This window comes from Centroberyx affinis, unplaced genomic scaffold (genome assembly GCF_046629955.1).
Source record: "Centroberyx affinis isolate AG114_WGS23_722 - 3 ecotype Tasmania unplaced genomic scaffold, CSIRO-AGI_Caff_v1 ptg007848l_1, whole genome shotgun sequence".
NCBI lineage: Eukaryota > Metazoa > Chordata > Actinopteri > Beryciformes > Berycidae > Centroberyx > Centroberyx affinis.
Genome location: NW_027283937.1, coordinates 27598 through 41521, shown reverse-complemented (window position 1 = coordinate 41521; position 13924 = coordinate 27598). Strand labels below are relative to the sequence as shown.

The 13924-nt window shown below is 43.2% G+C and overlaps 1 protein-coding gene across 1 annotated transcript; it reads left to right on the top strand.

Annotated features, from left to right (window-relative positions):
* The first annotated feature begins 2129 nt into the window (after window positions 1-2129).
* LOC139639844 (prostaglandin reductase 3-like) lies at window positions 2130-6921 on the top strand. The gene is made up of 2 exons (XM_071513999.1): window positions 2130-2642; window positions 5539-6921. The coding sequence occupies exons 1-2, from the start codon at window positions 2359-2361 to the stop codon at window positions 6467-6469; spliced, it is 1215 nt and encodes a 404-aa protein (XP_071370100.1). The 5' UTR covers window positions 2130-2358; the 3' UTR covers window positions 6470-6921.
* The last annotated feature ends 7003 nt before the right edge of the window (window positions 6922-13924 follow it).

Sequence of the window (13924 nt, the reverse complement as noted above, 5' to 3'; positions counted from 1 at the left end):
TGTGATGTGAAAGGAGATATTTTGATTTTGTGTTTCTAAATAAAAACTAGTTGGCTAACGGGATGGGAAATGGTGGTAAGGGGGCGGGTTATACCTGCTGATCGCCGCGGCTCTTGCTGCTTTCTCCTCGGCATAGTGACCGTCACTTTCCACGGTGCTTCTCATGCAGGAATTACAAACAAATCAAGTCTATCAGAGGAGAAAAATCATCCCGTTTTTCGGGGAGGGGGGACTTGATCTCGGAGCTGAAATTGTCAGAATCTTCTCTTCAAAGTGTCTTGTCTTTTTTAGACTTAATAGCAGGATTGGCTTCAGCGACAAAACACTCAAAAATTATGAACGGATTCGGCCGGCTCCTGACACCTTCTTGTCCATCAAATATCATCTTCCTTCATCTGTCTCATGGCAGGGGAAAAAGAAGCAGCAGCAGCAAACAAGCAGACCTCAAAAGCCAAGTTTTCAGTTCACTCTCCCTGGAAAAAAAATCCCCCTAATCTCACCGTGTTTGTTTGGAGGGGGGAGATACTTTGTTGCGTCTTTTACGCACACCAAAACCAAAAAATAAATCAACTCTGACGGTAACCAAACAAATAAGTCCCGTGTGAGCGCACCACACACCTCTGATATGTAATGTATCCCTGTGTTTTCTTCTCTTTTTTTGCCACAGACCTGAAAGAGAGAAAAGAAGGAGGGGAGAAAATAGATAGACAGGCATTAGATGGGTTAATGTCAGTCCCGTCACCACCACGCCACCTCAGCCCGGATCCAAGCCTCACCAGTCCGGCGGAGACTTTTTCCTCCCTCCCCTCCTTCCCTCTTTCTCTCCCCTGGAAAAAAAACCCCGGGACGATCGGGGTTTCTTTCTTACTTACGTTTTAAGAGTCGTGGAAATGATTTTCACCGCTCATCTCATCTCATCTTAGACATAGTCGGGGTTTTTTTTGGGGGGGGGGGGGTTGATGCGGTGGAGAGCATATCACTAAAGAGAGAGAGGGGGGAAACAAACAAGACGCAGGCGCATCCAAGCCTCGCCAACAACAGATCAGATCGACATGGACTAAAATATTTCTCTCTCAAAAAAAAACAAAGGAAAAAACTCCAGGGAGTGATCCGAGGTCTCCCGAAAAAGAAAAAATGGAAACGCGGTGGATCCAGAAGCTGTTTCAGACAGTCTCAACTGATAGACAGACGCATCGAGTGGCTTTTCCTGCTACATTTTTACTCCTCCCCTCTCCACAAGCGTCACCCCTGACAGAGGAGCCTACCTGTCAATCTTTTTAATTGTCTTGTCCCCCCCCCCCCCCCCCTTTCCACTCTCTCTCTCTCTCCCTCTCTCTCTCTCTCTCTCTCTCTCTCTGCTTAAAAAAAATTCTCAACCACTGACAAAGGAAGGGATTGTCCTTTAGGAAACATCGGTGGATCAACTGAAACCAAACTTATATGGCATGAATAACAAACCACAACAACTACTGCCCAAGTATAATCGGAGTGTAAGGTTGTTACAACAACTTGGATGACATTTGTTATCTTATGATAGCATGGCACTGACATAAGCCAGGGGTTAGGCGTTCGATTCCCACTGGGAGGGGGGCTCAAAGGAGAACCCACGTAAAAAATGTATGCTGTCGTGATATTCTGAGGAGACTTGGATAAAGGCATCCAGTAAATCGCACATGATAATGGATGATCATGATAATAATAATAAAACTGCTAAATAAAACGTAAAGCATCGACAACAGAAGGCGATACAAATCAAAATAGTAGATTATTGCGCACACCGTTAATACACATGTTTTGGTTACAGGTGTAGTCCTACAGTACATGTGGCCGCACTACCATGTTTTGGCAACAGCTCTCTCCAAATAGAAATGACCTATGTGCGCATTTGCGCAGCATGCTCATACTAGGCTATTATATTTTTTGTATTTGTACATTTTTCAAAACGGGTCGGCGAGGTATTTGGCGTTGTTTTCGTGGGAGGAAAGGGTTGAGGATATGTTAGAAGATGAGGATTGATTTGTTTCACCTTACTAGGAAGTGAGTGTCGTGTCCGGGAAGGGGAGGGACTCCGACGACAAGTCTGGGGCGCTGCTGTGCTACTTACTAGGCTGCACCAGTGCAACGTTTTTAATCCTAAATAGCCGATTCCGTGCTCGTTATTTATTGCTTAAGTAACGGATATTCGCGCTACAAGCCGTAGCGGGTCTTATTTTTGTTTTAAAGCGCGTCTGGCCCGGCCCGGCCTGGTCCTGTGTATGTGCAGAGGAGAAGCCTATAGCGCAGGCTAACGGCAGTCGAGTTTATTACTGCCACAAATGCACGTCAAGTTGCCCGTGAACTTTGTCACATTTCGGGGCCATGTCCGGCTCGCTGTTTGTGAGAAACAGTGGGAGGGCGTTTTCGGTAATCGGCGGGGGGCGCAGAGGCACCGACGCACTTTCTGGAGTTCATCCGGTTGCGCGGCGCTTCATCATAGATCTGTCCTACTCAGCGCACTTCATGGATTTTAAAGGATCCTCCATACCGAGCTCTATGAAAAAGCTGGTCGTAACGAAGCTTAGTCCAAATTTCAGAGAGGCCGTGTCATTGCAAACCGTTCCGGTCCCGACACCCGGCGACGGGGACTTGCTTGTCAGAAATCGGTAAGTTGTTTTTTTTTTTTTTTTGGAGAGGTGGGTAGAAACAGGGACTCTTATTTTCTCAACGCGCGTCCGCGTATGTATAACGATAGACGACCCGTAGCTGTTATGAGGCTATTTTTGGATCATTATTTGATGTCGATCTATCGCGATATTGCTGAGAAGTTGCAAAAAGGACTCCACTTACCTTGATTTACCCATATCCAGCACCTGCGATCATCATCATCATCACAAGATGGCAAAATACGTGAGGAATAAGCGCTGTACTGTAATTCCAAGTTCCGCCCCTCTCTGCATTTGTCTATCAATCCATCTCGGCATCTCTCTCTCTCTCTCTCTCTCTCTCTCTCTCTCTCTCTCTCTCTCTCTCTCTCTCTCCCCCCCTCTCTCTCTCTGTCCTCCTGTCTCTCTACGTCACCAACCTGCAAACAGAAAGTCATGGGGGGGTTCAGACTGGCATCAAGAGATGGAGATGATGGAGATGGAGATGCAGTTTTACATGGCGCAGGAATTGCAGCATCATTTCTCTCATTCACAGCTGCAAAACCCAGCAGTGCATTCAGCGATAGTGGAGGGTAAACCCACCTAAACTCAGTGTAACCACCTTTTTGGCAGAAATGATTGGCAGAAATTATTATGATGTGAATTCATAGTATCCATCATAGTAAATACTCTCAAACTGATGGAAGATAGAAAGATATGGTCTTGTAAGGTGAAAAGGGCATTAATAAATGTTTTTTTTTAAATTTTGTTTATAATGGTGGTTGTTTGCCTTACGGTGATCACCAAGTGGAGGTCATACAGTAGCTTACCCACCTTTTATTTACCACATCACTGACTATATCTTTGCCCGATCCAGTTCTAAATGTTAAATTAGCCATACTCAAATGCAACTTAGAGTTGATTGTGTTTTTTACTGCAAATATAATTCACTTTTTTTTATCAGAATTAGTTAAAATATACCCCATTAGTGCCTAATTGTCTATAATGCAAGGCAACGTGTGAGCAAATGCATGTGAACTAAGACTTTAGACCCAAAACCAGCTTAGGTAGCCTGTATCAGTGTTGCATCACAGTTAAGCGAATAGCTAATTTAATATCTGAGCTGTAAGAATGTCAGGATCAAGCCATTTTAACAGCCAAAGAAAATAAGTTATTGCTTGTGTGTAATTTTGGTGTAAATTGGCAACCACTTATCCCATATTGCACAGTATCAGTGCCATCTTAATGAAATAAAATATATTTAAGTATTCATCGAGGAAACGTAGAGTAAGGAATTGATAATTGAAAAGATTGTGGATGCAGTGAAGAGGGGGATTCATGCACCTACAAGATAGGAATGGCCGAGCTGCTGCGGCCACTCTGTTCCTAGTATAATTTTTTTCCCTCTATGAATAGTTTTCACTGACATTGTCATTGAAACAGGCCTCTTCAACATAAATCCCTAAGCGTCAGAGACTCTGAGTGCGCCCCACCCTCGCGTTTGATCCAAATGTACAATTTACAATACAATTTGAATCAAGTCACATAAATATGTAAACAAATGCATAACCTAGATGGGAGATGGAAGTGCCATCACATTTTAAGATGTGCCGTTTTTCATGCTCGGCCACCCTAAGTAGTTTGGGCCAAATTAAACGTACTCTTAGCATTTTTAAATAGAAAATGCACCCAAGACACTAATCTTTTGCATAATTTTGATAGCCAGAGCTGCTTATAAATCAGAAATGCATGCCTTGTGACCTTTAACAACTAATGCAGTATTTTTTTTAAGTGGAGCATGGCCTCCTCCTTACATATATATATCCAATAACAGCTATCATCTTGTAGTAAATTTTGATTTTTTCTGAGACTTGCATATAGGTGTTGGGCTTTAGCATTCAGTTTACCTATGTGGTATCATTATACTTTATAGAGGAACTGCAACTTGGATAAAGCTACAGTATAAATTTCAAAAGTTGCAACGTAGTTGTGCTCTTATGTACAAAATTATAGATGTTTGCATTTATATATGGGCAAATTATGTCTCCATTGTTTTGATAACAAATTATGTAAAAATGATCAACATTAATGTCACAAATGTCAGCTCACATTAGCTTTTTGAGGTTTTTTTTTTTTATGAATTGAGTTAAACTCAATCGCTCAGTATTTCTCGTCATGTAGATCCAAATAGCTGTACTGTTGATGATAGCGTAAGAATGTAATGTGACAGATTTCTGTGTAAGGAAACTGATTCCATAAGTATAAGTAGTCAAATGAAGGTGTTTTGTTATATTAATTGGACCCGTGTATTAGTGCCTAAACCACACACGTGTTATCTAAGTACACGTGTGACATGCACAGTGATGAGGCACAGCACGCATGCTGCTGTAAAAGACGGTAAATGATTTATTTATACATTCCTTTCTCACATATTTGTTTCCTCCATGTTATCAGCTGAGATGAAAACAACTATCTTCATGTTGAGGCAAGAAACAACTATCCAAGATTTTAAAAGTGCAGTTTGTTCTGGGTGTCTCTGAAGACAATGAATCATGACATCATGCAATGTGTTTTGTGATACAAGCCTTTCCCTGTCAGTGCAGGACTGTTCTCTTCAAGAGAAAAGGGAATCATTGCCAAAACAAACCAGAGTGTTTGCACCCCATACAGATGTGTCTAGAGAGCGAAGCTGAAGTCTTGACCTTCAGACACACTGAGGAATTTAGGAGATATGTGCTTATATTCATGATTGTTAAACATATATTTATTTCTTTAGTGAATGTGTAAAAGGTGCATACAGCATTATACCTTTGTGAATGCTATCTATATATTTTGTTCACTGTACCTAATCACGTAAGAATCCTATTTTCTGAACTTTAATCCATCCATATGATTTTTCTCTGTGATTTTATTTCAGTTTTGTGGGAATCAACGCCTCTGATGTGAATTACTCGGCGGGCCGGTACGACCCTTCGGTGAAGCCCCCGTTCGATGTCGGTTTCGAGGGCATCGGTGAGGTGGTCGGCCTTGGCCTCAGCGCCAGCTCCCGTTACACCGTCGGGGACACGGTGGCCTACTTCGGCAGCGGCGCGTTTGCAGAGTACACGGTGGTGCCAACCAAGGAAAGTGTGCCTGTCCCCTCGGTGAAGCCAGAGTTCCTCACCCTGCTGGTCAGCGGCGCCACGGCCTACATCGCCTTGAAACGTCTGGGCGACCTGGCCAAAGGCGAGACGGTCCTGGTCACGGCGGCCGCCGGTGGAACGGGACAGTTTGCCGTGCAGTTTGCCAAACAGGCCGGCTGCCACGTGGTCGGGACGTGTTCTTCCACCGAGAAAGCCGGCTTCCTCAAGACCGTCGGCTGCGACCGACCCATCAACTACACCTCCGAGGACCTGGCCAAGACACTGCGGAAAGAATACCCGCGAGGTGTCGACGTGGTGTACGAGTCGGTAGGAGGCAGCGTCTTCGATCTGGCAGTCAATTCTTTGGCCAATAAGGGCCGGTTGATTGTGATCGGCTTCATCTCGGGGTACCAGACCGCATCGGGGATCCCGTCCGTCAGAGGGGGGACGCTGCCGGTCAAGCTGCTCCAGAAGTCGGCCAGCGTTCGGGGTTTCTTCCTGCCCCACTTCCCCGGTGACTACAAGGAGGCTCTGGGTAGCATGATGCAGATGTTTGCCAAGGGGAAGCTGGTGTGTGAGGTGGACTGTGGGGATCTGGCGCAGGAGGGGCGGTTCGTAGGCCTGGAGTCAGTCTTCCGGGCTGTGGACTATATGTATGCTGGGAAAAACCTGGGCAAGGTCGTGGTGGAGGTGGCACCGCCTTCTGTTAGTAACAGTAAGCTGTGATTCACCAAATTGTGAATGCAGTGAAGAAATCATACCTCACTTGAACTGATTGCTATATTGAGGCTTAAAACTGTATAATTTTGAGGACATAAAAGCTTGAGATTTATTTTTTAAGATAATTTATAATGGGGCTTTATGTTCTTTATTTTTGTAAGATGACTGAAATGACACTAAGAAAAGCAAAGCTACACAATCCTTTCATGAATAAACATAAGTACTTAGCAAATGTATCCTCTTGGTTATTATGGCTTTGTAGAATATCAACTGTGCAAAGTTAAAATTTTTGCTCATTTCAATGGAAGGTTCAGTAGTTCCTAATTCACTGTAGTCAATTACACAGAAAAATCAGAAATGTAACAATTATTGTGCATTTATAATGGTGTCACACACACATTCAGATTCAAACTCAGAGAGACATTTACTACTGTGTTTTCATAGGTGTAATCCTAAAACTTGAAAAATGTAAAAAGTGTACTTACAGCATTTCTCAGTCTCGTGTGCTTCATTTTCTGGTGTGAGTCCAGTTTTTAAATTATTTTAGACTTGATGCAATAATGTGCTTGCTTTTAGCACTCTCCGGCACTTTATCTACCATAAATATTTTATGATGGACTTCATTGTTTTTCTAATAGGGCTTAACATTGGTCTGTGCTTGTCAAAAGTGAGTGCTGCTCCAGGTGTGCTTGGTATTTCATTGCCTGTTTGTGGCTGACAGAAACGGCGTTCACATAATCAATCTTTCCATTCACATGCCCCTAAGCTGCACATAATAAAAAAAAATTAGTCTAGCTAACCACAACTTGGACTTGAAAATACCATTACTTTTCCCCACAACAAGCAGAAAAATCACCTCTAGTGAATGTATTGTGGAATGCCCTTTGACACTGTTTTTTCATTTCCTTTTTTTATGTTTTTAATTTCTTTTTGGAAACAGGGGAAACGTACCACTTAAGCCGTAGGAATTTAGTCAGATGACAGATAATTTCTAGATACCACACAAAGACTAACATTGTCATACAGCTCAGAATACAAGTGTTTCTAACTTCTTTGCACTTTAAATGCCTTGTTGGGGGGGAAAATGCTGCCATTATCATGCCAGTGACATTTCACAGGAATGAACTTTTTCAAGCTGGTCGCTATACAGAATCCCCATTTCATAAACGGTAAGAAGCGGTAATTAGATATGTTGAAGCGGCCCGTGTTGTATTCATACATGTAGTCTAAAACAAACACCTGTTCCTACCTGGCAGGGAGGGCTGTAGTCTTCATGCACTGTGAACATGTTATTTCCTCATCCAGGTGGCCACTCAAAAAATAACCCAGTGTGAAATACGTTACAGGTGTGACCCCAGCATGCAAAGCTGCTACCTTCGCCAGACTGCACAGGAAATCAGAAACACACCAGGCCAAGGCCATTTTGAACCCAGGAAATCAGAACAATACTGACAGTATTGAGCAATGACGGTGGTGCTTTAGAAAGAGAGAATGTATTATACTACATGTTCACTAACATTTTGTCTTTCAGATACACATTCATTTTAAGTAGCAAGTCAATGAAAAGAGGATTTAATCACATACAGTAATTTTTGGCTATAAATCACATGTAAAAGAATCAAATTTCAATTAAAACTGAAAAAAGTTATATATAATGCACTCATTTTGTTCCCAGCTCTCAATACATCTCTTAAGGCCCATTCACATCTAGAATTAGATAACTATAACTATAGAAAGATTTAAATTGTTCTCAGTAAATAGAATATTTGTGTTCCCACTACAACGATAAACTATAAAAATATACAAAATGATAACTACATTTTTGGTTTGATCTCAGAGTGATTTTTTGGATGCAGAAACAACAATAAAACATTTTCAACCAATCAAATTAAAGTTCTAAGAAATAAGGGGACGGCGGGGGCTGGCGAGGAACTTATCACAGATTTAGTGTGAATGTATCATTATAGTTTATATTTACCTTTAAAGTTAACGTTCTAGATGTGAATGGGCCTCTATTCTCTTGCCTTAAATTATTTACCTCCTAAACTTCCAAACCTGCTTATATTGACCAAATTTCTGAGAACAAAATGGAGCAATGACTGACAAGATATTATTATTTGTCAGTGTGATAAATTATTAGACATACTGGTCACCACTCTATTGTCGTTTATTATTGATTATTTATTTTAGACTATTTATTTTTTCTTAGATATGGCTTACAAATAAATTGCTGGAGTCTTTGCTTGATCTTTGCTCTACATTATAATGATAAAAACTACAAGATTAAATTTGGACTCATTCAGACCTAGATGTGGCACATCTTGCCACACCCAACTGATGCCCATGGTCTGGGTCCTCACTTCCCAGCTGAGATTTTTAACCCGATATAGCCAACCACCGTTCTAGCAGATCATTTTGAACTCAAGCGCCTTTGTTTTCAGAGTACAATTAAATCAGAGATGCGGCCAACAAGAAATGCAATGAGCTTAGCACAGTTTGACCACCGGAACAAACGGCTATCGTTAAGCTAGTGCAGTCACCTCTGAGAAGCTACTGTTTGCCCAAGCGTTACAATGCAAGAGCGTGCTCTTACATGCCAGCCACGCAAAAGGTGAGAGGGGTGATGATGCACATGGATGTCCGGTTGAATTTAGCATGCTTGACTACTACGTGCATCATGTTGCACGGCGAGGAAGAGCTAGGCGAGGACTAGCCTCTCTTCAATTAACAGGAGAGGCCTCGTCTTGGCGTCCTCCAGGGCCTACCTGTACCTCTGCTGATTAGTGAGCAGTCACAGCCCCAATTAGAGAACACAGGAACCTGGAGAGACAACAACACTCTTTATTTAATTGGATTGTGTTGCAGTCGGAGGCTGCTAACTGGCAACGTATTGCAGCAATCTGGAAGTATGGAGCGTAAACAAGATATTAAAGATAGAAAAGGGCTTTTGGAGAAACATTAACAGATTATTTGTGTCGGCACAACTGTGGAAACGTTTCTTCATTCTAGGAGTTGAGCATTTCTATAGTTTTAGACCTGAGCTACTGCTGCCCCTCAGGAAGGGATTTTGGCACACCAGTTGAACTTAGATAGTTCTATAAAGGGACACAGAGGAGGGCAAACTCACCTGGACCCAGTTTACCACCTTTTCAGGCTGATATGAATCTTTATGACCTTAATTCAGTGCATATATCATAGTAAGTAGTATCCAACTTATATATATATATATATATATATATTTAGCACTACATCCCTGCTTTGTGGAAAAAATATATATAATTTTTGTTTGATTTTTGTTCATATTGGTGTCTTTATGCCTTGTGATGATCACTGACATCACCGGTTGTATACACAAAGTACACAGCAAGCTAATGTGTTTTTTTCTGAAATCGCAACTTCTTCAGCACCTCTCCAATCCATTTCGGTCACAAAGACGACAGCATAGTACATGTTTGCATTGTATCACGTTGGCATTCACGGTAGCCAAATCCTCAAAGGTCTCTTTTTTTTTTCTTTTTTTTTTTTTACTAAACCCTCTCTTTCCACAGTTTCCCCTCGCTGGAACATGTGGCAGATAACAAAGACATCACCCTCATAGTGTGGGATGGTAGTCTACCTCCAGGCGCCTAAGGGACACTGGCTGGCTGGCTGCTTGGTGCTGCCAAGGATCCAGACAGTCCAGTTTCTTTCTCTGCGAGTCAGTCAGACCCCCTCAACTCCCCAACTCCCCGAGCCCCCGTCACTCCTACCTCCGCCTAATTACTAAACCTAAAACCCCACTCAACTAATTAGCCACAGCAGACCCAGGAACTGTGAGTAAAGGTAAAGAGATGGCTTCATTCAGGAGTGTGTGTGTGTGTGTGTGTGTGTGTGTGTGTGTGTGTGCGTGCGTGTGCGTGCCTGTGTGTGTGAAAGAGAGGAAGAGTGAAAGGAAGAGACAGGAAGAGAGGGAAATGGAATATTCAAGGCTCCTTTAGCGAGCACATCTCTACAGCCAATTAAAGTCATTTATTAAACTCTTTGCGAAACTTGAGTTGTGTGTGACAGAATGAGAGGGAATGTGTTTGTTTGTGTCTGTGCACAGATTTCTCGATATGTAGATGCGTGTGTGTGTGTGGGTTGCACGGACGCGCACATACCCACCCGCCCACACATATACACACACACACACACACACACACACATCCACATGTGTCTCAGTATGGCTGGCAATCTGTCGGCTTGTCTGTCTATCAGCGGCGCGAGAGCTCAGTGGGACATAAATTACAATATGCAGCAGCGCCACTTGTGCAAGTCTCAATGAAGGGGAGGAATAACTTTCTTAATCAAGTTCCCCTGATTAATTGTAATAAAGGTGTCATCCGTAAATGTGTCCTCCTGATTGAGTAATTCGGGGCCGGAGACAGTAAGCACATCCCTGGTGATTGGGGGTCGGACAGAGTTGGGGGAGGAGGGGGGAGTGGGGGGGGGGGCGAGGGATGGAGGACATACTGCGACACAAATAGCTCCTCGGCACACTGGCAGCCTTCGCACAACTGACAGTTATGAAATACAATTATCAGTGTGATCTGCTTAAGAATTCATCAGCGTCTCCACTGGCCAGTGAAGACGTTCAGAGAGAGGAGAGAGAAAGAGAGAGAGAGAGCGAGAGAGAGGTTGACACAAGAGGAGAGAAGGCCTCACTGATTAAATGAGATTTTCTATTTTGTCCAGCAGATTGTTCACATAATGTTACACTACATGAAGGATGGTTGGAGTATTTTTTTGTGTTGGTTTGTTGTTTTCTCTATTTCTAGTTCCTTGTTTTTTTCCACACCACACATCGCAATATAGCACACAAATCATACCTGCAGTGGAGGGTAAACCCACCTGAACTCAGTCTACCCACATTTTTATTTGCGGAATAGAGTTTACACGCCTTTTTAGCTGACATAAATCTTTATGATGTGCATTTATAGAATACATCCGGGTAAGTAATGTCAACCAGCAAGTATTTGTGCAGGAGGCAGCCAAGTTCAGTCAGTATAATATTATGGAATGGTAAAAATTCTTATTAAAACAGCTTTGCAAACTGTTTTGAAAGATATTTATGTCCAGATTTCACTAAGCGATGCAGGTAGTAGCTGGACAACTAAGGACGTCGTCTGTAGTCATCAACTTTCATTCTGGTGCTGTGTTTACAGGGATTTTCAACATTGGTGCAGGCTATCCTATCAACATCTATTCAATGTCAAAATGTCTGCTGCAAAGTTATAGGAGGATAGGGTCTTTTTTTTTAGGGTTTTCTGAAAGTATAATAGATTTTTTGATTGTTTGCCTTATTGTCATCACTCACTGGAGGTCATGATTTAAACACCTCTCTATTTACCACTATACCAATACAGTATGATAAAATTTGATTCTAGCCTCCTTCACTATCTGTAAACGTTGTATTGAATAAAAAATCAAAACAAGCGCAAGCGTTTCTATTCGACAGATAAAATCACACTCAACAACATTCATCATCGCTTGCTACCTGCATTAACCCTTTAGGCCATCCTCTATGGCCTCTGGAGGGGAGCGAGGGTCCCTCACTGTGTCTGTTCAGATGTAGATATATATTCAGGTGAAAGGCAAGGGCACTATTCACCACCACAGGATTAATGACAACATCATCGCCATCGCCGTGCTGACCAACCCCATATTTCCATTGGCTGGATATACAGGGGAAGCGGAGAGAGGGAAGATGGTGGCGGTTGGTGGGAGGGGGAAATATGAGCATCCTGTCGGCGGGATGACGGACAGGTCCTCAGTCCGGCTCCCCCAGGTCCCCCCTGTCCTCATTCTTTACTGGCCTAGCTGGCTAGAAAGGCAGCGTCTCTGCGGCCAAGGACACCGGGGTGTCAGCGATGCGTCTGGGCAACATCGTTCATCAGGGCGCATCGGTAATGGGAAGCTCTCTGTGACAGTGGTCATCAGGACACAAAAGCAAAAGGGCCCATAAACATCATATGACAGATGGCTGGGAGGACAGCTTCGGACAGGGAGGGAGGGATGGTGAGCGAGAGATAAAGTGAGATAGAGAGAGAGAGAGAGAGAGAGAAGGACAGAGGCGGAAGAGAGATCTCATGCTGGCGCGTTGCGTCTTATGAAAAATCTTGAGCGTCGGTTTATGAACGCCCATGTTCAATGTCAGCCGTCAAGGGAGAAACTGGAAATCACAGGGGAAATAATGTTCCATTGATGTCCAGTAAAGAGACTTAAACTGCGCCTAGTCGTAAAAATTCAAGTTTACCTTGGGAATACAAGACAAAACAAGGATCTGGGGTGAAGCAAGCTGCACAGCATGCAGTCAGGGCAAAATGGCCTCAGTACGTCAGTCCATATGCTGGCATTGATGCAGAAATAGTTTTATTGAGACACTCGTGTGAAAACATCTGTGATCAAGCGCAAAAAGTGACGTTAACGTGTATGTGACATCCCCCTGATCCTCATTCTATTGATGCTTTCAATGTTAAAGTCAAAAAGACATCAATCTGATTCTAAGAGAAAATCAAATTCAACGATGATGGCTGTTCAAGACAAGAAGAAAAAGATTTCATTCAAAAAGGGCCTGTATTTCTATACTTTTTGAGGGTTTTTTTGTCTCCTCATCAATTTAACGAGCTCATAGTTGTTTCATTTTCCCACTTCCCTCTGTTTGTTTACCTCCGTGTCAGCAGTGACGTTGGCCAATTAGTACAGTGGAACCAGTTAACCTCCAGCATGGTGCCTGCGAGGGAAATGAACGAAGTGATGTGCGGCGCAAACGAATGGATAAACGGAAGGATTGAGATGAGAGAGGTGTTTGCTTAAAAGCTTAACACAGAGAGAGAGAAAGTTGTGCTCGAAAAGGGGGGATAACAGATTGTTGGAGAGATCTTCAGAGATACGAGCCTGGAGCGCCGACACGTCAGAGGATTTCATCAAAAGGATGTTTGGCACGACTTTGACTTCGAAGAGTTTGACAGATAAGTGTGTTGTGTTGGAGTTGGCCTGAGGAGGGTGGCGTTTTAAATAAATCAAGTTCTAAGCAGTCTGAGGTGGGATGAAAGTTAAGGAATAATTATGGAGGTGATAGCAATGACAGAACGCGAGAAACAGGTTGTGTGAAAATGAGGTGAGGCGAGGGTGTCGAGGGCTGTCATAGAAGTGACTGCAGAACCTGTTGTAGGTCCCTGAAGAGCCAAGACAATTGTTGTGTTAGCAACACCTTTGTCACCTCAGGACGTATACTTTGTCTTCACTTGTTTACAGGGAAATCGAGTCCCAAATGTGAGGCATCGTCTTCGAAACACACGGAAATGCGGCTCGCAGCCGATCCCTGCCCTCCGCACCGGCGCCGCGGGCCGCGCCTGTCTTTGTTTTGTGGAAACAGCCTTGCCCGTCCATTAATCGTCATCCATCCATCCTGTGCACCTGTATATAAAAGGGAAATTAGAA

What these genes read in the sequence shown, in the direction of transcription:
- LOC139639844 (XM_071513999.1), top strand. Translation starts at nt 2,359, where the DNA reads ATGTCCGGCTCGCTGTTTGTGAGAAACAGTGGGAGGGCGTTTTCGGTA. An exon ending in GACTTGCTTGTCAGAAATCG is followed by an intron (nt 2,643 to 5,538) that starts GTAAGTTGTTTT and finishes ATTTTATTTCAG; the next exon opens with TTTTGTGGGAATCAACGCCT.